Source organism: Anopheles funestus, chromosome 2RL (genome assembly GCF_943734845.2).
Source record: "Anopheles funestus chromosome 2RL, idAnoFuneDA-416_04, whole genome shotgun sequence".
NCBI lineage: Eukaryota > Metazoa > Arthropoda > Insecta > Diptera > Culicidae > Anopheles > Anopheles funestus.
The window spans coordinates 50,016,019-50,040,247 of NC_064598.1; the positions used below are offsets into that span (position 1 = coordinate 50,016,019).

At 43.6% G+C, this 24,229-nt stretch overlaps 1 protein-coding gene across 1 annotated transcript in view; it reads right to left on the reverse strand.

Annotated features, from left to right (window-relative positions):
* LOC125775059 (zinc finger protein 395) overlaps positions 1 to 23,614 on the reverse strand; it is a 93,170-nt gene extending 69,556 nt beyond the window's left edge. The window contains exon 1 of the mRNA XM_049445527.1: positions 23,147 to 23,614. Coding sequence (XP_049301484.1) covers positions 23,147 to 23,614 — 468 coding nt within the window. The remainder of the gene's footprint in view (positions 1 to 23,146) is intronic.
* Positions 23,615 to 24,229: the final 615 nt, after the last annotated feature.

Below are 24,229 nucleotides of genomic sequence, written 5' to 3' on the forward strand. Positions count from 1 at the left end.
GTTTGTTTGTGTCTCATTCTACATTGCACGTGACGGAACCCGCGCAAGACCTTGAAAATATACCGTGCCGACAAAAAGGCTGCAGCGTTATCACTTACCGATTGGGCACCTCTCCCCCCAAAAAAAACGCGCGTTTGCGTGGCAAGCTCTACCTTGAACTCAAAAACCCTACCACCTTGCGAACGGACCCGTACGGCACCGTTCCTTTTTGCTTGTGATAAGTAACCCGGCGAACGGTTGGTTAGATACTGATAAGACGCTCAATCGGCGCGTACCGGCTGGTTTGGTATTACGGTGAAAGAGGTTTTTAGCTCAGGGGAAACTGATGATAACCAACCCGCACGAGTGGGTCAACCATGCATGGAACCAGCTACGACCGAGATGAATGCCCCAGTCTGGACGGCACCGCGTTACCATTAGTTGCAGACTGATTCTACCGCAAACAACTGTGTACATAATAGGTGAGATTTGTCGGTACAGCAGGAACGGATAGTCGAACGAGTAAACACTTCTCAATTTGGGCTATGTTGACCTTGAGTAAAAGACAGTCGCATGACTCTCATTTTCCCAATATTGCTCCGTGTTTGCAACATCGCCGGTAATTGCGTCACGGTGGTAATATGCACGATCGTGACTAGAAATCTTGACATTTGCATGATGCTCCAGATGTTGCAGTTAAAGGTTTGCCAAGTGCCATTTCAAAAGTAGTCGAATTTCGCAAACGAATCAACCCAGGTTCGTGAATGCAACATTTAAGTCCTACCACGCACTGCATCCTTCAGTCAGTGCTTCGCTACGATCATTTAGCTCATCTTCTCTTCACAATGGTTGGTGCGCGTGTGCCTTGGTATGGTGTGAAGCATCCCAGCAAAAAAGGTGTATAAAAATAAAACCTCCATCAAATCCACACTCCAACGTCCAATCGAAAGTGTGTCACTGCCGTTTGGTAGAGGTCAGCATTCACTCTGCTGGTTTTGATGCGTTCTCGTCGTCCAAGAGGGAGAGAGTGTGTTTTGCGTTGTTGTTTTCATTAGCTGTGGATGTTCCGAAACTTACCTGTGAGAGAGGAAAAAAGAAAAGAAAAAATATTTTTTAGCAAAAGTCCGAAAAGTAATTAAATGAGTCAAGCTAATGCTAGCGCAACAAATGTTTTGATAACTATTGCCAAGGGAATCGTGTCGTTTGGACGAATTTCGAGGTGAACGAAAGATACGGGGTAGCAAATGGTTACGCGAGGGCCCCGGAAAACAGGTCATAAAGAGGAAAGATAAATGTAAGCGAAGAGACATAGTTCGATTACGACTAGCTATGAGTGTGCACGGACCAACGGTTGTCAAAAATTGATTACTCGCCCTAGTTGGTGACGACAAAAACCGGCTTGGCTTAGAATGCATTTGCTGGCTACACTGTCGTCAAGTCGTCGGTCGCCAAAAATCGACGGCGAGAACGACATTCCAGCGAACAGAGCTGTCGTCGTAAATTGCGATTGCCATAGATTCACGTTTCTGGAACGTTTGGAGAGGCAAAGTTGCCGAAGCGAAGGGGACCCAGGAGTTTTTGGTATGGTTAATTGGACACATATGAATTTGGCCCCGAAGGCGATCCGAATGCTCTTTGCCAGCCCCCCGGTGTTGCAATCGGTGGCCGCATCGAGTTGCAGCAGCAAAACTGCACTGGCACTACGTTGCACCACAGCGTTGCCTTAGCCTAGGCCTAGATAGCTGTATGTTTCCTCCACCAGCCGGGTGTCCGAGTGGCCACGCGACTGCCTACCCATCTCGGTAGGTGGACCAATGTCGACATGGACCGATCGATGGTAACACGGCTCGCTCTTACAGCTGCTGCAACCGATCCGTGAAAGCTCACGTGAAACCGCTCGAAATGGCTAAGTGTGCCAAGGACTTTATGCTGCGCGCTGGTTAGGAATGCTTGCCTAGCCGCCAGCATTGGAGTTAGACTTAGCGGTCCGTGCGTGGTGGGTAGCGCAATGTAGCTGCAGGTTTGGCATAACCACTACCACTGCTCGCTTAGCAGCATTGAGGAGATACTTAAGATTCTTAATGCAAGTTGGGTACAGAAATTGCAGGTATTTCTTGACGAAGTTGTGACCATCTGGGAATCTTAGAATAAACCATTGAAGTGCTATTGAAGTCTACTCTGGCCATTTTTTGCTAACGTTGCTAGTGGAATCTCACATTTGTGGTGAATTTAAATTGTGTCATACTTGAAGAAGTCCATGACCTCATTGTCTTGTACCAACTATTCGATGTGAATGTGATCGGTGGGTGATTTGAATGGAAATCACGACGCCATGATATTCCCTCACAGTTTTGAAGACCATGGTTTTTAGACCTGTAGTTTCGAACCACTCTCGGTAACGCTTATGCGCAACAACTCAACCAACGCTTTTCAGTTCCGGAACGATGTAGCAAACTGGTGATGTACCAGTGCGATAGGATATTAACGGTGGTATGATGCAACTGCGTAGCAGCAAATCCAGCCATGATCCAACCACTCGACCGAACCTGCGGCAATGCAAACGCATCAAGGCCTTCCGCGTTTGAGGCTCAACTGCAAACCCCCTACCAAACGAATCCACCACCATTGACTTTGCCATCGAATGCCATAGCGCTGTTTACCTCGGGGGGCTATAAGAGAGTAAAGCTTAGGGAACGCGGTATAAGAGTCAGGGCGCCATTGACACCGTTGGCGCAACCGGTGGCCGAATTGCAACGACGAATGCGGAATTCAACACGAATATTTCGACGCCGTTGGTATTCATGGTGGGGCAATGGCGCACCTAGCCGTCTCTAACCATAGTTCCCCACTATTTCGAGAGTTTGTTTCACAACTAGGAACGGAAGGCCCCAACAAAAAACCGCTCCAAACAAACTTCCTTTTGTGGCTTATTGTTGTGAAGAGACTTAAGGCGCTACACATCCGTATTTAAACGTACCGCCGAGCGAGACGACGCCTCTACAATTGATGCCTTTTTGTTTTGGGTGTAGTTCACACTCTGTCGAGGACAGGGAATGTTGTTTTGGCAATACAGGAGGTGGTTTTTGCATTCAATTTTTCAAACAAGCAATACACCCAACAACTGACGGAAGTGGTGTTGCAACGAACCGGCAGTTCAAAATTGACATTGAAGTTGGTTTTGCGCAAATGAAGGCAACGAGCGCGCTTGCTCAGTGAACACACCTAGGCCGGTGGTTTGTGGGGGGTTGAATTTGGTTTGTAGCTGCACCAGGATCAGTCAATTGTTCTGCTTTGGTAAACAGAAGCAACCGATCCAATGAGGGAAACACTGCAAGAGTGGAGTGTCAGATAAGTGAATACTTCGACTGTACGAATACATGCACGTACGTAACCGGGAAGCACTGTCCTGTGAATTAGCAGATGTTTGCTTCAATATAACCAGCATCAAAACAATCTTACCTCAACCCCCGTAGCAACAATCGTGGCCGTCCTCCATGGTGTCCATGAACCCGCAAATCATCATCTACAAACCGGGCGAGTCGTAAACACTATTTATCGGACATTGATTCCACATTCGAAGGGCATCACATAAGCTGACGAAGATACTACACCCTCAGGTCTAATTTCGGTACACACGCGTTTAGTAACATTTTACCAGTGTGTTGGTGTCGAGCGATTTATGCGATACAGTACGGTCGGTCATTCGAGCAGTAGATAGCAGAAGACCACGACTAAACTGCTCGAACTCATGCAGAAAACAAAAAAAAAACTCGAAATCTTTCCTATGCAACTGTTTGTTGGGACGATGTGTGCAAGGAAGTAAAATGTTTTCGATATCTCGCCTACGTAGGCGGCAGCCACATACCGAAAAGACTGGCCCTATACACCGGTACCCACCGTCCTTGAGTGTTCGTTAGCGACTTGCGAGAGAGCGACTCTTGCGCATTAGAGCAAACCGGTCGCCGTCAACTGTGTTACAGCTTGCTGCTCATATGTGCCCTTTGTGATGATGTCTGCGGTACCGTGCGAAAGGTTCTGCGGGGCCTGGTCGCTCGATAAAACTACTTTCAAACTACTACCACAAACCACAGCGGTTGCTTTACTAGTTAAAAACGACTGCCGTCGGATGAGTGCCGGGTAGTTTCCGACCCGGGAAACAAGCATTCAACCGATCAAACTAACCCACAAAAGGGTTTGCGAGGGTTACCACTTGTAAGCGCAGCCGTATCGCGTTGCGCAATCCGTATGTTTCAAATCATCTAACCCGAGCTGCAGATGGCTGCGGCGGATGTACTGATGTCCACTGGCAACTGGCAAGAGAGGTCGTCCATTTCGACATTCATTTCATGTGGGATGTGAGAGATTTAATTCCTGTCCTGTGCGATCATTGTATAAACGGAACGCTTCTAGCTCTCCAACATCAGCCCTGGGTTGTGGATGGTTTCCCTCCTCCGTCGCGCTTCTCCAATGTTTAGATCTACGTTGGCAAAGGTCAAACACAGCATTATGTTGATGGAGAGCTGTTGCTATACTTGTTGTTAGCTTTCAAGGTACTCTGTCCGACAATACAGTAACAGCTCGTATTTTTTTGGGTTTTTTGTGTGAAAACATTAGGCCTCTGTTTCTGGATGATCTCAACATTGACCTCACCGTTTCCGACACCTTTTCGTTCTTCACCGTTTGATCGCGCTTGGAACGTTCCAAATCGATTGATGTGTAAAATCAGAGCAAAACAGACAGCTTAAACGTCCTTTCTTTGTCATTCCCGTCACTGCCACGTATCTGCTGGTACCACGTATGCTAAAGGGACACATTTGCATCAGTAGTAGTCGGATCAATCTATTACTATACGGGTTCAGCAAGGTTACCCACATTAGAAGGGCGTCGTTGCCCATGTGCGTAACGCACATTGTACGTTAGGAAGTAAGATAAAAAAAGAGAACACACAAACCACCACATTCGCAGGCAGCGAGAGGTGACAGCAGCAATTGAAAATGATAAATGAAACCTGGCGAAGTATGGTGGGAAAATGTGTACATAAAAAAACACAAACCTCGAAATAATTTCCTAACCACACGCACACGCACGAAGGTCGATCAAATTTGTTCAAAGGGAAGGGCACAGTGCTTTGGGAAGAAAAATCTTAAAACACACCCGCTGCCCGAACTCACCGAGCCAGTTGGTTGGTATGTGAAGGTTGCTGTTTTCCCGCCCTTCGTGAGTCGATGGTAAAAACTTACATCGAAACATACGCACAATAGTGACGAGTTAAAACCAAAACAACAAAGTACGGAAAAGTGGACAGAAGATGGACGACGGTGGGACAATTTGTTCCCACAGCAAAACCAAACAAAACGATCTAGAGCGCTGTTGATCGGCGCGGCATCAATCGACCTCAAAGGCTGACCACATCGTCCGGCGTCCTTCAAGTAGCGGCGTATGTTCGGAAAATAAACGAAGCAGATAAATCAATGAGCCGCTACAAAAATGAGGCATTATGCGAAGGAAATCTATCTGCTGAGGGTTTTTACTTTTGTACCAAAAAAGATAAACTTCATTTTCCGTAAAGTACGTAAACTAAGCGAAAGAAAACACACAAATCGAACTGCCAACTGTTGTAATATTCGAAGCAGGAAAGTATTTTTTACAGTGATTTGCTTTCTTCACCCTATGCATAAGAACCATTTCCAAGGAATGAACCATACTCGTGTCCAATGGGCAAACAACCACTGCATTGAATGCAATTTGTTTTATTTTACTTTTTCTCTTGTAGACGATTAGGTCACCATCGCCGTCGACCGAGGCGACTTCGATTTTTGCTCGTGTGTCGCTTGATTGAATATTTAGAACAAAATTGCAACCAGCATAAATGCCGGCTTTCTTGTACGCTTTAGCTATTCCCTCTCGCTGTGCCACCCAGCTGCTCCCTTTGCGTCATTCGGTGCAGTTATTAGTTTGGTTCGAAATGAAAAAGGAAACCGAGTGCGCGTCTCCATCGTGTCGCTTATAGTTGGCCGTAAGGGATCAGCCCTATTCGTCATGTGAAATTGCCCTGAATAGCATGGTTTGATGGTATTTGTGTAGGCTTTTGTGCATTATTTGAGCGATGAAAAATCTCAAGAAGTAACGTTGGTTGTGTATGACGAGGTAATTATTTAACACACTTGGAACGCGTACCTGCACGATTCATTGAGCCGTTGTGCGACGTATAATTGGCTTATATGTACTGCCGAAAAATGCAAATGCATTCGAAGCAACAACAAAAACCACACACACGTATACCATGAGGTGAATGTAATTATGTATGCATTGCGTGACAAAACAGAAAGCAATTTATGAAACAAAATAGTAGAACGAAGAGAGTTGGCCACCAAAAAAAAAAAAAACAGAAAACAAAACGTAATTTCAAACTTGCGTACATATTTTCCCATACGTTCCATAACAACACCAAATGCAAATGTAAAACCAGAATAACACGCACGGGCGAAGGAGAAAAGGAAAACCGATGCAGAAAACACAACTGGACTAATTTATAATGATTTTTGTTATTTTGTTTTAAAGCAGCATTGTATCGCAAATAAACGTTGGATCAGAGTGGAGTCGGGATATTAGACTTCAGCTGTTATTATTGGTATATTTTACGCATGAAGGTGTATTTGCATTCAAATTGCACAGAGATCAAAGAAGAAAAGTTAGGTTCATTTTAGGGTCATTTTTTTTTAAGAGCAAGAACATACAGTAAAGTGGTCTATATTGACATTTATAGATGCATCATAAACACCCCATGTAATTTATTGCATTGAAACAATTTTGCAACAAATACTTATTGCTTTGTTTTATTGTAGTTTTTAAACAGATCACAAACAATAAATAAAACTACCATACACTTCGGTTCGGTTTGCTTTCAGTGCTTTGTTATGAATGTGTGTGCGTTACCATGTTTTTCGTTTGTCTTATTTTCAAACTCATGTACTGTGTTCTGTTTAATTCATTATTTAGGTTAACTGCCATCATGCCGTACATGCAAAACTGCAAAACTACACCACCATGAACAAGTACTGACAACACGGCCCGACGCCAGATGGCAACGCAAACGGGTAATTATTGCGCGAGGTTGCAATTTTCTCAAGAGCCTGTCTGTCTGCTCCTTTTTGTGTCCTCACTCCAGGTGGCCATAAACGCTTCGTGTCGAGCTGTTTTTTTTTCGTTTTGTTACAAATATTGTTTTTTTTTATTTGTTTTTAGTTTAATCACTCCATCCAACACGAAACGAGGATTTGTCATGCACTGCACGCATAATGCACCGGTATGGTCGGATTAAGACGGACGTTGGGAGTTGGTTACGAGTGCGGCTACCGACACCGAAACAAAAGCAAAATTTTAACGCCCTGCAAATAGCCTTCAGATTTAGCGAACTGTTTTGTGTTCGGTCACCATTCCGGGCACGACAACACTGACCCGGGGTAAATGGTTTTGCTGTAAGGAAAATATGCGCGATGTCGATCGTGCAGTGAACACTTTCAAATTCGTCGCGTATGGAATTTAAATGCTTTCTTTGAAACTTGTGGAGCGATGAAAGCGGGAAAACTTACCGGATACACTGGGGAAGAAGGCAAACCGTACACGCATGGAGACATAATTAATTGTAACCGCTTCCTGCCAGCTGTTGTGCCGTATTTGGTGTGCGAAAACCCAACGAACTCCCGTGCAACCTTATGCGTCAGTCATACGTCCCGTTAGTGCACAATACCAAAAGGTCATCTCGGATGTGTAATGTGCTTGGGATTTAGTTTTTTGGTACAACTGTAGTTGAGCTTTTCCCGTCCATGGTTTTGATAGGAAACATCAAGCCACCTAAAAGTTTCTACATGGATCCATGTCCATGTCGGCAGAGTGGAAAATCAATGCTGCCCGCAAGGAGGTTTGTTCCGCTACCCGTGACACACTTACGTCAGTTTTCCATGAATGTGGAGAAGCTGCTTACGAAACATGGCGGCGCGCATTAAATTTGCAGCAATGGCGGAAGAAGATGCGCGTTCCAAACATGGCGCTTCTCGGTTCGTAAGCACTGTGCACCATTTCGACACCACGACGTAACGGTAACAGTAGTCTCCCATTTTCTCTTCTCCCTCTCCCAACCCATCGTCACATCTTCAATCGCGAAAACTGTTCCCAAAGCAAAACTAAAGGTGCAAAAGTGCAGTTTTTGATTGAGTAACGAAAATGCCGGCCAAACCCCCCCTTATCCCAACATGGCCAAACGTTGTGCCGCGGCATAAAAGTATGGAACGTACGTATACAGCAAGAAAGAAAGAAAAAAATTGATTCAAAGCTACAAAAAAACTCAACGTGCCGGAGATCATCTTTTGGGCGCTCTATTTCTTCTGCCGCATACCATCGTAACCGGCAATCGATCGTTGTCGTGGCTAGACGAGTGTCGAGTTAACAAAAAAAGAGGTTAAAACACCACTCACTTTTTCTCACTTTTCCATCGTCTGGTTCCCTTTCATTTTGGCCCGCCAAGTAAAGCGAACCAAACAGTACGAAAACTCATTCCATTCATTTTCATCTATGATCAGCCAAGACTGTCTATCTTTTCGACATTTGGTTCACGTCAGATGGTATCTCTTTTTCGCACACTTTTCCTTGGGCGAGGAGGAAATCATTACTTAAGTATGTGATCAAAGTGGAGTGGAAAATGATGGTTAAATATTTTTATAATTATTTCAAATAGGTACGATGAGTCAAACTGAAGAGATTTATCAAGAGTAGTAAGAGAAGATATGTAAGCAGGTGTGCAAGTAACACATTTTCTGCCAGCTCAAAGGTGCAGAATTTATCTGATAAAAATTTCAATTCAGTATACTAATAAAGTACTATTTTACAACCTAAAGACTATTTCCGTAACTAAAATTATATATTTTTTTCAATTTTTACACATTCAAACAAAAATGATTGAGTTGAAATTTTCATCATTTACTTTTTACTCAATTTATGATTGTTTGAAGAAGAGTTTTTATTTTGAAATTGCAGTCGTTTTTCAAGGACTGTCATATTATCTAAACAGGAATTTTTAAATATCTGGCTCGTCATAGAAAATTCGTTTGTGTGTTTTAAATATATATTTTTTTCACTCATTCTTGGAGTTTTTTTTCATTTTTATGAGAAAACTGCTTATAGAAATTAAAAAGTCGTACTTTAAAAAAATGTCAAATCATTCAATCTTTTTAGGAACTTCAGAACATATATTCCCCAGTTTTTCTAAAATATAATTTTCTTTAATTTGCAGTTTTTATTTTTGATAATCTAATTTTATTATTATTTAATAAAAGAAAGCAAATATCAGCATTTGAACTGGTTTGGCAAAAAATCATACAACTTCATATTTACTTGACTGTGACGTGTTCAGTAGACGGATTAAGTACTTTCGAAAGGGAAATGTCTCTCTCTCTCTCTTTTGATTACACCGCAGAGGGTATTCCTCTCCATCACAGCGGATGGAAAACTATGCGTGTGTGTATTATACATATATCTTTTCAAAGAAACTAGGATCGTAAATCAATAGAATGGATATATTGAGTTGTGCGGTCACTTTTGGTAGTATTAACATTGGGGTCAAACAACAAACTCAAATGAAAAAGTGCTGTAATGACGAATGAAAAGTAAGCGGAGGAAAGAGATAGGATTTTAAACAGAAACAAGCGAAAGGGAACTGAAAATAGGAAGAAAAATCTACATTTTTTAAAGCTCACACCTAACACTAGCTGTCGTTCCATCACAGGTTGTAATGTAGAGCTCCAGGTAGTTAGGATTGATTTACAGTCCAGATTTGAGATGCACATTTTTCAAGATGAATCTTGTGCTTATAATTATTTTTAAAACAAAAAAGTGGAGTTAAACCGATGCGAAAGCTTGCTATCCGTTGATAATTGTACAAATATTCGTGTTCGTTTCACGGTGATGAAGAAATTGAACGGCTAAACAACAAAACACCTTCACCGGATACATGGTTAAGGGTTAAGGGAACATTAAGATAGTCTATCCAAATGAACACGAACAACACTGTGCACCGTTTCGGAAAAGGGTTTCTGCCATTTTGTATGCCCTGCCTCAAGGCTTTAGCCGTCCGTTGAAAGGGTTTTTATTTTAAACTTTGTTTTTTTTTTATTTGGTGCGTGTTGTCAAAACGTGAGTAAGAAAATGAACATATTGTAATCAAAAATCGGGTGAAAGTTTGATTACGACTGGTGCGGTTCGCTGCGAAGTGAAATGAAAAGAATAACATTAAGCGCAGCATGGAATCAAATGAAAAATAATAATAAAACACACACACACACACGTACCATCTCGCTCAAACTATCAAATCACTACAGCTGAAGAAGCGTTGTAGCGCTTTATCCCCGCGGTTTTGAAAAAGCCAGTTGAAAAGGTGCATGGGGCTGTGTGTATCTTCTCAGTTTTTTTTATATTGCCACAAAGTGCCGTTATTTCCAGCGTACGCAATGATCGCACGCAAAACGGGCTCCCTGGTGGGGTGGAGGGTGGAATGATGGTGATGCAGGTAGAAACCATACTTGGGAAAGCTTGTGCTCTCCAGCGGTCGTGGAGCTTTTCTTTACCACGATCTGAAGCGATCACCATTTTATCTCTTCCCAGTGTTGCGATCTGCGCAATTACATAACCCAACTAAGACGATAGCAGTGAAACAAATCACGGTGATTTGCCAGAAAAGTGGGGGGAAACAAGTTGCTACTAATAAATTTTGAAATGCTATATAATTTCCTTATAGCACCGTTTGACTGCAACTATGGAGGGGAAACGTAAATAGTTACAACAATTGCGGCAACGATCAACAGCGATGCAACAGGGACAGTTTCGCCGTCGAAGATGAAAGGTAGCCATTTATCCAAAATGGCTTCGGTGCACAAAATTCATGGCCACCAACAGGCGATAAATCTCCATTGCTGTTCGCGAAATGGACTTCATTTGATGGACACCCGGAGAGAAAGCTAGCAATGAAAGTCGTTTGCATCGTAAATACGATAAGTGAGATGTGAGTAAAACGCGCACAGAAAGTGACCGATCAAGTGGAAGTTGGGTTTGCACATCACAAATTACAAAATGTTACATATGTGTTTTATAGCATAAAACACAAAGTTTTTTTTAACTGCAGTCAAACCATAACGGCTGCCAAGATATAAGTTCGGCTAAAGAACTGATGAAGGATCGTACATCGTCGTGCCCTGAGATCAGACTTGAAAGTCTTTTTACGCACCGATTTTCATAGCGAATAGCACGCATTATGTTAGATGTGTATGTTTATGTGTGTGTGTGTGTCCGTGTATTTTTTTTCGACTCCAGTTGCGTTGACCTCAAATTCAAAGCATCTAAAATTCGATGTAAAGCTTTTCATTCCAAACCCGCTTTTACAGTTCCATCGCGCCACGGTTGCCGGGCCGGACTGGGAAAGCAATCTTAGGAAACGGCGCGCCCGCAAGAAGTCGGTAGAAAACGGAGAAAAAGCAGCGGTCGGTGGGTTTGGCCAGAGGAAAAACGTTGTCTAGAAATGGCTACGCAGCGACGCCAGCCGCGAAAAAGCAACGGTTTCTGGGTTGGCGTTGGATGCGTTGTTGTATTTGGCGTGTCCCAGTGTTGCCTCCAGTGTTTTCTACCTTCGCTTTCGACTCTACGTAGCGCTGGATTGGGGCATTTACGCGCATCGTCAACAGTGCGTGCCCTCGCGATTGCCGATGATGAGCTGGCCCGCGATCACTGTCTGTGTGCGTGTGGCTGTCTGTGTCTTGCGGTTTTTTTTCTCTCTTCTCTCTTCTTCAAATTCAAAGATGACAGCGAAAAACACCGTTATCTTCGGCGTCCGGTCGCGCAACAGTTGTGCGCATCGCGCGTCCAGACGTTGACAGCGGAGACGGTGCGTAGACGATCGCGGCAGTTACGCATAATGTTTGATTTTGTTCTCTCTACTTTCTTTCCCATCATCTAAGCAGGTTAACGAAGATGGTGTTTTGGGGGGTGGTGGGGGCGATTTTTTTTTCTATCAAAGTGTTTTATTTTTTGTTTAACTTAAAACTCGCCTCATTATTGCCAACATGACAGAGCTTCCCATTGGCAGCATAATAGGAAGGCCGGTGTGAGTATTTTCCATATCATTTTATCGGCATTTGGAAAGGGTGGGTAGAGGAAAAGCATGTTTCCCAGCGTTTAGAAATTATTTTTTTCTGGTACTTCCTTTCGCTACATGACGAAAGCAAAGGGACATGGAACGGTAAAATTAAAATTAGCCTTTTTTTTCAACAATTTCGTTTCCTTCATTCGATGGTTTCGTTTTTCCTACCCAAAACCCATTTTCCATGCTATCATCATTATGATACTAATGTTGTTTTGATTTTTTTAATGATACTGATGTAAATGTTTATTTTTTATGTTCACAACAAATATACGTCAACTGGGATGAAACATATTTATGCTGATATTAAGAATTACAATCGTTCTACGATCGACCGTAACTTTCTTAAAATTGACAGCATGCAAAAAAATTATTTATAGCGAACTTGTACTTTGCTGTACTTCACTTCTCTCTCTAGTACTTTTCTAAATTGTATTGATGTATTGAATCTTCTAACCATACTCCATGTTTCCTGAATTATAAAATGTATTTATATGCTTCTTGACTTATGTTCCCAAAATTGTATAAAATTAGAATTTGTAAATAACTTGTTTTTATCCACATTTTCTTGAACATTTCATCGACTAAAGAGTTGATTCTATTAAAAAAAAATGTAACTAACAACATAAAAGTATACAGTCGATATACGGAATCAGAGACAAAAAACTTCTCGACTGTCTTTCCCTACAAGTGAAACGATCGTAACGATAATTCATTTTCAAACTAAAATGCAACACTTGAGATATCGTTGAAAACAAAAACAAATTTCGAAAGGAAAAAAATATACGAAACAAACAATCGACATGCAATGTAAATAGCATTAGTTTCGAAGCAAATAAACTATTTCCGTACAGCAACAAAAATAGGGGGAAAGTGACAAACACACATTCAGGTGCATGCAAAGGATGTAAATTCAAGCGGCACGGCGCTTGTCCCCTTCATGCGCAACAGGAAGCTTTTTGTCGGGAGTCGCTGATGCGCATCGCTGAGCGCGCCTTGGATCCTTACTCACCTGCTGCTGTAGCAAGAAAGTGGTTCCCTTACTGTCACGTCACACCGGAAGTGTGTAATCAGTGAGTGAATCTACAAATCATTACATTAAACGCGCAAATTAAACCGTTTGTTTTAGCTTATATTGTGTTATTGGAGTATCATTCAACTTGACTGTTTTATATGATTTGCTTACAGAATCATTATGTTGGTCAAGCGTAGAGCTTATGTTAAGTAAGCATACAGTAATGGCTTAATGGTGATTTTTCAACAAAATCATTCCTATCAAAGTCCCACTTCGCGCCTAAAATCTCCTCATTTGTTTTCCCCCGCCAAAAAGGTTCGGAATGGTGAAAGTAGCAATCATTTCTCTTTTTTTTCTCACCCCACCGAAGGGTGATCGGTTCGGGTGGAGTATTATTTTCATACCGGTCTGTCAAACCAACACCGGAACCAACGAAACGAAGTGAACGAAACTAGTCATAACACTTCCGGGCGGGAGACTCCTTCAAAAGCGTTATGAAGGGGCGTGTTACGTGCGTTCCGTTGCCGTTTGCCGGTAGTCGTCAATCATTTGGATCAGCACCGGTCTGAAACATTGGGCCCATGATGGGCAAGTTGATGTTGTAATGGGTAGGAAAATTTACTCACTAATCCGGGCTCAGCATGGTGAGCTATTTACACTAGAGTTAGAAGGTTCTAAATTTCAATCACATAAGAAGTGTCCATACTTTTGTATTTTTGCTCCGTTGAATGCAATCAATGATGCAAACTGACGCTTAAGCACGTCATTTATTGCGTAGATATTTGTACAAGGCTCACGAACATTGGAATTCCACACGCCACCAATGACGCCTATTGGAACGCGCGCGCGCGCGGTCGTTCTTTCACATGTGTGCGTGAACCGTTCGGTGATCAGCTCACCCTTAATAATACACACCCTCGCGCATCACACGCCGAAACACATGAATTCATTTCTCAACCAACCGACGGGCATGTAATTGCGAGACTAACAAACGTGTTGGTGTGACATTGCGCAGCAACACAACGCAAGTACACGCAATCGGACAAAGGGCACATCATCGACAGCAGCGAAGGGACTGGTTAGTTGCTGGTTATACAAAAGGTTGTATCCTATTGCTTGCCACTCCATTCGTCTTTCTCGGCTTAATAAACATAGTGGGGTGAGGGAAGAGAAGGAAAAAAACGCGAGCACAAACTGCCCGTAATCAAGCGAAAGAATGAGCATCCGTGCGCGATCCGCGCGACCGGCGTATGATGATGAGAATGGGTTAAGAATCAAAACACCAACACACACAAACGCCCTAAAGCCGGCCGGTGGTCAATACTGCTGTGGCAGCGGTCCAACATTCTGTACTTCGTGAGGGCGAGTTGTAGATGCCGGCGTTTCGGGGATGATGTTGATGGTAATAATCATCGCCGTTTGGGTTTATTTACATGTGCGGCCAAGAGTGCGCTAGTGTATGTGTGCGTGTGGGTGCGGTTCTACCTTCCCGTACGTTCTACCGGTACGGTGAATGTGAAGCGAAACTAAAAATACAGCCAGCCAGCAACAAACAAAGCCAACGCCGTTGGGCAATCGCGTTTTGGCTGCACCGGGAGTCACTAGAGATTGAATTTTAATATGACTGACATGTTGCTTTTTTTATTACGGATGCGATCGTCATCTTCGGGGCCCGGTCGTGATCGAATCCTCGATCGATCCAACCGACCTTGGAACTATCGGCAACCGGTTCGGCTTGAATAGTAGGCGACGTTCGGCATGCTCAGTGCGCATGATCAAGCAACGTACGCAGCCCAAACTGTGCTTCATTTTGAGTTGCGTACGTTCATCGCGCTTGGGGAGTGGCAGCCACAGTCGCTCCAAAACTGGAGTAGGAACTCCCTTAAACATGACAAACTGACACACACACACGCACGCACTAAAACAACCTCATCCCACCACCCCCAAATTGGTACACAAGAAGTAAGAACTAGAAGAAGCTCTGTGGACCTTATATTGTTTTTCAAGGCCGGCAAACAACGAATGATAACGCTGTCACTGTGTCTAAGGGTGGTTTCTAAGTTTTACGGCCATAGGGGGAGGGGGTGATTGTTTTCGGTGGTCGACAAAAAAGAGATGTAAAACTTAAAAAAAACTATCTAACAGCTTAAGAAAACAAACTATGTATGTCCGCGTCTGCTGACGTCATACACGTACACATGGACGCACTCTTCCGCGTGCCGAGGGCAACATGAAGCTTCCCTTATCACGAAACCCCTTCTTACATGTAGACACTCGGTTCTCGGTCATTCGATTGTATTATTGTATGTAGACGCCTGTATGTGTGTGTATGCGAAATTGTTTGCGCAACTTACGCCGCGGACGGTTCTCGCCACATCGTCATCAACAACAATCATACGCCGTACTTCCCCCAACGAGAAGCCGGCCGGCCGGTGTGCTGTGAACAACGGTTCTCTTCGACAGTGTGAGCAAGACGGCAGTAGGAAGAAAAACTGCTCCAGCTCAACAATCGCATTGCGTATGACGCTGTAGTTTTGCTTGCCGTTGCCCACACACTAAAAGAAGGCGAGTAACGCCCGGTAACTTAGCCGATTGTTTACGCACCAACTGGGTGTCATAGGGTTTTCTATAAGAGGTGGCATAAAATAACAACAACAAAAAACATTTTTAAATCGTCTGGGTAGAATGTAGAATGATTCGGTTGGCTATTTGTTTGCATTGCAGTTTTGCTACTCTCGAAGGGATGAAGTTACGATTTGACCATGGAATGAAGGTGATCAAATCGAGTAGTTGAACCGGTTTCGAAATCAAAACCTCAAAAGCTGCTCTATTTCTTCCGTAATTTTTAATGTCTGATGCAAATTTACAGTGGCAACACACATTCCACCACTAGGGGTTCCGTTATGTTGGGCAAAAGGTGATTCCATCGCCTGCTAGCGTAGTGAAGGCTGCGCACGCACTTTCAAAAATGTATTGTACAGTAGCAAAAACCAAAAAAAGCAAGCGAAACATAATAATAACCAACGTACAGAAGCACACGCTAGAAACGAAATATTAATTTTAGAGGTCAACTGGTAGCCATAGGGAGATGAAACAAACAACGTTGCAACGGGGCGATTCGAGGCAACAAATATGTCGATGGTATCATTTTTGTTCGTTCTCTGTTTTGGTCGCAAATTTCGCAAAACTAATGACCTCGCGTTCGGCGCCACTCTTCACTATCGCACGAACACGGATGGCTCGTAGTGTGAGTGAATAAAAAATACGGTTTTTTTCTTGCTGTTTTATTTTTTAACCGACCAGGTCCGTAGGCTAATTAAGGCTCAAGGCTCGCTCGCCTTGGATGAAGCACGCCTAAAGGGGTAGTTACCCTCCCGACCTGATGTATCGATCCCGGCTTATTATCATAATATCAGCAGCGATGAATGAAGCCCGTATGGTATGGTACGTGGCGTCATAAATAAACAGAACCAACTGCGTCATTTAAAACAGTCCGCAAAAGTCCAACAAACCTTGCCCATCGCTTTACACGATAAGAGCTGGGTTTACTGGGGCAAAACCGGGAACAAACGGAACGGTACGCATATTCGCAAAACTTTATCGAACGATTAAGATAGAGAAACGGCTCAAATACAGCCGAACAAAGGTAGAGTTACGCGCGTGTACGGCTTCTACAGTTCGTTCGATGTTCATCACTAATTCATTCCCAATCCTTCCGCGTTCGGACGTGCGACGTGGTTCGCGGTTCGGATCGGTATTGCCAATTGGTTTGTTTACATTCGCGTATCGTGTCACGATCTCATGCTCCTCACACACATCTCAACGATCATCCCCAACCGTGGATCACCGCTGTATTATGCAAAAGGGTGTAGTTCTGCGGCCTTTTTGAGAATGGTCGTATTTAAAATGCGATTTTTGCTTTTGTCGACCGGGTCGGCCGGACTACCTCAAGGTCTTGTCGATTCTCCACGAGTTCGGTTTCGTGATTTTGTGCTACCGCGAACCACTACTACTCGAGCAGCAAGCAGCAGAAAAAAACACAACAACAAGTGCCGTCGTCACGTACTATCAAAACCCTATGGAGTGCGGAGATTCGGACCACTTTCAAGGCGATTTCAAGCGGCAGTAGCGAGTATTTGTGCTCAGTTTCCTCAGCAAACCGGTAACCATGATGCGAAAAATAAAACATGACGCTGATCGATTCACCCGGACGCGATGGATGAACACGATGACGTAAGCACCTTGGGCATTCCCAATATGTTATCCTTGCAGTCTCGTTGAGAGACTTGTTTTTGTGTTTCTTCAAAATGTTGTACCTCTTTTAAAAGCACATTAAAATGAGTATAATTTAAGCGCATCTTGTCGGTTATCGAAACCTAAATTCATTGTGAGCTTGTTCGTTTCAGTTTCGTTTTCTTTCTCTCACTGTTTTGTTTTACGATTCGTCCCCATCAGCCGTTGAAAAGACCTTGCCCTTTTTAGGAACAGGAGGAAATCAGGCTTCAACGAAAGGAAGGTAAAAAAAACCTGTCATTCGTGCTAAAATGTCGCGCTAAAAAACATTGCGTAAAGGTCATGGAGAGCTCGACCATGAGTGCCGGACAAAATGAATGATCGCATCAATGCCTCACCACACCGGACACCGAGTGGTTTGTCGGTTCGTCTCGTAGGCCGAACTATCCAGATGATATTTTATTTAGAGCAACAGCCAAAGTGCAGTGAAGCCTAGTATTAATCGCTATTGCCATTTGTACCACCATCGAAGCAGCAGGATGGAAATTTATTGCCATTCGTGTGTACTTTGTTGTATTGCGGTTAAACGGCGGTAGTTGTCTCATTTCCATTACAAAGCACACATAATTTGTTCGCAAACCTCAAAATACCTTATCTGGGATTAATCTTTCTCCTATCTGGTGGTAAACATTCGGACAGATAATTCATGTTTGTGTAGTGATTATTTAGCTTAAATAATGTTAAGTAAAATTTATATTACATTAAAAAAGCGCCATTGGCTAGATTTGTTTGGAAATTCATGTGAAAGAAATTGGTCCACAAAAACTTGGCTATTGTCACGCGTTTCGCTGTTCATTTGCTTTATATTAAGATATCAACTGTTTGCTGTTTATTGGCGATTCATCGCCTCAAGCGTATGTCCCTACGCACACCGCTTAGTGTATAAATAGCACCGGGATACGCCGAATGCAAAAGAAGACCACTGAATGTTGTGGTTGATTTTCTCCAACGCACAGAAGCGAGCAAAACGAACCGAAGGCATGCATGCAGGAGGGAAGCTATGAAACCGTCCATAAGACGCCTTCGCCTTCAAACTGCAAGGTGTTGTGTGGTTTGCTGTGTACGACGCTGGGTGGGAAGATTGGTTTAAAAATAACCCCATAATCATACGCAATGAATGCTGGCGTGCGCGGTGCCGGTGAAACTGTCACTGGGCCCCCACATTCTGACGTCATGGGAAAACGCATTCTCCTGCTGAGGGGGAAAAAACCACTTGACCAGTGGAGAGTAAGCGTGCCACAAGATGGTGTGAAGTAGAAGATAAAAGTAGGATACAATTCGCTAGGGACGGAAATAGCTTCAGCAACCTGTCGTGGAGCCAGGGATTGACTCGTCGCCCTAGAAGGTTCATTGATATTTATTTCCCATTATTTTCGCTATCGGCGGATACGTGGTCGTTTATTCGAAGAAATGTAGCTTTAATAATTTACCGATGGATTTAATATTAGAACATTTTGCGGTTATACATTAATAGCACCGATCGTGATAAATGGCTGCAATTGTGCTACACAACAGAATGGACCGTTGCACCACTCGTTAGAAAATATCTTTATCACCTTCTATTGCAATCATTTCTTTGTTGTCGCCTAGCAAAAGGCAAACCCCGTGCACCGAGTGCAAAGAAGAAGAAGAAGCTAAATCAATCGCACATAAAACCGCGCAGCTAGAAACGGTTGCACTGTTTAGCGAATTTACGCAAACACTCGCTGTTGCAAAGCAAACAACCACATTCGGTAATGGAAGAAGAGTGCCGGCGAGCGAGCAAGAAAAAACGCAATCTGTAAAACTGCATAACGACCGTCACCGCCGTCGCAAACGCTTTGTGCCGGTCCCGGGTGCGCTCGATTCTCCGTGGAGGTTTTCCGACCGAGTTGAAGGTCGGTCATTGGATTTTTTGAAGGACAGACCCGTCCATCAGCTGCACCAGTGGGCGACGACACAAACGGATGAAAGGGGTGACATGGGTCGCCCCCCTAACGCAACGACATACAAACAAATGTATAAACATATATAGCAAAACAAGAAGCACGAAATGAATATTAGCGGGTGGTTACGAAACAGTATTCGAAAAAAAAATCGAAGAAACATTCATAAAAAAACAACAAAATTTAAGTGTGACGGGGTGACGGCGAGATGGCATTCTGAATGGCATTTGGGACAAAGCGAGATAGTATGACAGACAGCCATATGATGATAGCAGCGAATGAAGTAAGCCCACGAGAAGAAAACAAGTGCAATTCCGTCAAACAGAGCAAATATGAGCGAGTCTTCGACTTGGTGACATTCACAACGATCCAAATTGCAATCAGTCAAATGGCGGTGCATGTACAAGATTTAACGATCCTGCGGTACAGGAGTGGCGAGGCGTAGGAAAAACCGGGTGGAGAAGTAGAAGACAATAAAAAGAAGTGGACACAGGGCGGCTGAGATGGTCGGCGGCGATCGACAACGCAACACAATGATGGAAGCAAATACATTCTCGCACCTTCCTGCACAACCGTCGTAACGCACCGTAACGGTCACCTCGTAACGGCCGGATGATTTCTGCATTCGTCGCATTTGTGTGGGTGCGTTTATCGATAAAAATAGCAAAAACACCATCGTCTCCGCGACCCATAAGATACCGCTTCCTTCGCTGCCTGTTACCACGTATGAGGACAATTTATTAGGAACCGACCAGGCAGTGAGTAGTTATTTTGTATGCGTGATAACGCTGTAAGTGCAGTGTAGGTAGTGTGTGGGAGTATTTGTAAGCAACAAAAAAAACATGGAATAATAATTAACACATTGCATCGCGCCTGCAGTCTAATGATGAGTTTTGTTGCTCTATCATCGATAACGCAAGGCGTGATAAAGGAAAACACACACACATGCAATTGAATGTGCATCGTTCGGTGACTTGATAAAACGTCAATTCACGAGCGTCACGTAGTGAAGAAAATTAGAACCAAAACTGTGTGAGAAAGGCACATTAGAGAATAACAAAACAGGGAACATAGTAAAACTGCGATTGCTTGTTTATTATTGAAATCCGAAATGAAACATACATGACCGAGGTAATTAAATTGTGTAATTAGAGAGCGGGTAGCATGTTTTAAATTTTAAATTACCTATTTACTCACATTTGCTTATAAATGGGTTACAGCATGACATGTTTTTTTCTGCTACTCATTTGCAACGCCAGTAATCGATCGGTTCACAGTGTGGCTGACAGTTGACCGAAGCCTACCGTGGACATCGCGCAAAACCCGACAGATCAATGAACATACGGGTCGACGATCGGCGATCGTCCATGAGCGCCGCCTATCAAACGATCGCGATTGATCGGTTATACGATTGCGAGCGATGAACTGCGCGATACACGAAAACAGGGTGCATGGAGGATCGTACAAAATGACAGAAGCAAAAAAGGCAAAAAGCACCAACTAAACGAAGAATGCAAAAAACAGACGTTAAACAAAAAGGTCGAGTTCAATAACATAACGAATGTATACGGATGGAGTACAAAAATGGGACACAGGCAAACAAAGGAAAGTAATACTTCACATGGCCCGTGGTGCACGCCCGCTGGAGGAATGAACCCGTGCGCCTTTTGGTTTAGATTTATTCAATTGGACGTGGCCAATGCTATCGATAGGCATACGGTTTGCATGCATGCATTTTGTGGACAGGTTTTTGCCTTTACTAGGGATTGTTTGTTTGCTGTCACACGTCAACCATCGTTTAATCAATATGCCACATCAAAATCACTGCCAAGCCAGCCAATCAAAAACTTACAAAATTAGTTTGCCCCAATTTTTGAGCCACTTTTGCATCGAAACATGGGAACGGCAAAACTTACCCTTGGCAGAGTTGATGCCCAAAAAAGGACACGTTCAGGGAGAACGTGCAGGGACACAGAAAACACCCACACAGCACACTTACACCAAACCAACTTACTGGATAACCCGGTTTTATAAAATCAAGCACATCAAGGTATATAAAATTGAATCCACCGAAACTACCGTGACCTGGAAAACTGCAAACTGCTTACTATGTCCTCTGGCCAAGGTTTGCCCACACGATGGAGGCTCCTGGTGCTTCGTATTACACGAGCATCTTATTCACATAATATCTCGCGTGCAATCATGTCTCTTCGCTTCGTTCGCTACCAATATCTGTCCTCCTCTTTGCTTTGACCTTATTTCGACCTTAACCTATATTTCAACAATGTTGCCAGGACCTGACCGTGTGAGTTACAAGTGTTTTTTTCGAGTTGAACAAAATCCTTGCTAAGTTCGGAGCAAGCGCCCTATTTTCCTGGTGCAAAAGCCACAATCTAAAAAATAATACTCTCCCCTAAAGATTGATTTGATAGTACGAATCGAAAGCAAACGTGGAATTCTGGGAATGAATCCAACAAAACCCCCATAGTTTTGATTACATTCCAGCAGTATGCAGCATTGTTTCAGCAAACAAACGAAGGGATTTACATGGTGTTTGTTAGCGTAGGTTCGGTTAGTATGTTGGGGTTTGGTTTTCCTGTATATACACCTACCCAGAATTAGGTCACAAATGGGAACGATCCCCATTAATGTTTGAGTTTGCAGTACCAAAAAAAAAGAAAGAAAACAAGGACAATAACGCGCACGCACCATTTTCTCACTTCCCGTTTTTGTGGTACTGCGAAAACGAAGCATTTTATTCCTTTTACCCTCCAGGCGCACCCATACATTGAAGCGCACGGGCACACACGGGCAGGCGTGCGCGCATGCACTTGCTTCGGGTGCTCGATTGGGACTGGAAGGAGGATTGACCTACTTTTTTACATCTGCCATATCTCGGTGTAACGCGTTACAGTGGATTCGTGCACCCATTCTAGAGGCAACCGGCCATATTGAATCTATTTGCAAAGCGCTAGGCTATTCGCTATCTCTTTCTATCGCAGCGACAGGGAAGATCCTTCTATTGTGTTTTAATCTTTCCCGTCTACTCACACCAGCTAAATGATCAGTCTGCCCCCGTTTTTTGGATGTGTTTTGTTGGTGCTGTTGTTCTTCTTCGTATGTAAACGCAAAGATAGGTAGAGTTGGTAACGAGTCGCGCTTCTCCTTGACCTAGTTTTGCGAGTTACACTCACATAGGTTTGTATGTGAAGTAGGGACGACTTGCACGAGCATACTGCGCTCGTGCAATGTAGTAAATAGTAACAGTGAAAATTGGGTACGATAAAGTCAAATATATATGTGGAAGAAATAGAATTTCTCAAGAACTCGCACACCCTTTTGCTGCCCTTAAGGGGATCTTTGAGAAAGGACACCCGTTTTTTTCTGGGTATTATCTTTGCCTGTGGAGATCTTAAAATTCAAGCAAATAGAATTCTTTAATTCTCACGGGAATCAATGGCTATTGTTAAATTATTGGAGAAAGATTAAATTGTCTGACTCAGAGTTGTCGAAATCCAGAACTGATTCTGATAAACCTTTGAATATGTGAGATAAATATCTCGCATAGGAGAATATATTCCAAGTTTGATTACAAAGCAGCAGACTTACAATAAACGAGATATAATTCAGATTGATATTTAAGGACAAATGAAAAATGATTTCCAACTCATTGTGTTGTCCAAAATCCAAAAAAATGCCTCCTCCTGCCAGGTGGAAAAAGGGTAACAAAATCTCAAATCTCTTACTAACCTCTTGAGCAGCACCGTTCGTCGCACCGGCAATGCGCACCTTCACTTCGTCCTTCAGATCGTCGTGTGCGATCACCTCGCCAGCATTCTCACGCCCGTTGTACGTGAGGAATACCTTCTGGCCCGGTTTCAGCTTCACATCGGCGATCGTCCGAAAGCCGCGCCCGATCAGCTCGGTTTCACGGAACTCTCGAACCAATCCGAGCCGTGCCCCGTCCTTCATGTTATCGAACAGCACGGTATAGCGGGCGGGCGTAGTCAACCCGGGCAGGAAGTTGCCACCGTTGCTGCTACCTGTACCGGTACGGGCCGGCGCCTCCTTCTGCTGGTCCGTGGCCGTTTTGACGAACTCTATCTTGCCCGAGTACCAGATACCGTCGGTCCCGGGCGCACAGACGCGCGTACCCACGATCGAGCGCTTCGCCAGACGCTTGCCGGTGGACATTTTGTTGAGAAAGTACTTTTTCATAAGGGTGGCCGGTTTGTTGGGCGATCGATCGCTGCTGGTTCGCTGTTTGCTTAGGACGAGGGATTTCTTTTCTTCTTTGCTGTTGTTTAATAATCTCTGCTGTCTGTATCTCTTGTCTCCAACTATTCGCTTCTTCTCCCTTGATCTCCCGGGTATTGGCTTAGTTTCAATCACTTTAATACACGTCCCCCTGTTGCACGGTGCACTCCACAGAAAACAACGGAACGCACACAAAAATCACAGTGATCTTTTTCCGCGATCAATAATACTTTTCACTCACTCACACACCTTCCTGCTTGCTCAATCACCAATATAACAAAAATTGCACACACGCAGAGTGAACCGATTTTACGATCACGCTTTTGATTATGATTCCACCGACAGGCTCTTAATTTTTGCTTTTCCAATCACCACAATTCGCTTTTCACCAAACACCACTTCGCAACACACCGGGATCGAAAATGCACACACTTGATTTGTTATTGCGATCTTTCGCATCTAATTGTTGCACCAAACGAACCTCACTGGCATTACACGCTTTTTATTTCACTCTTTCAAATTCTTTTCCGCACAACTAACGACACGACACCAAATGTGAGCGAGTAACACGTTTTC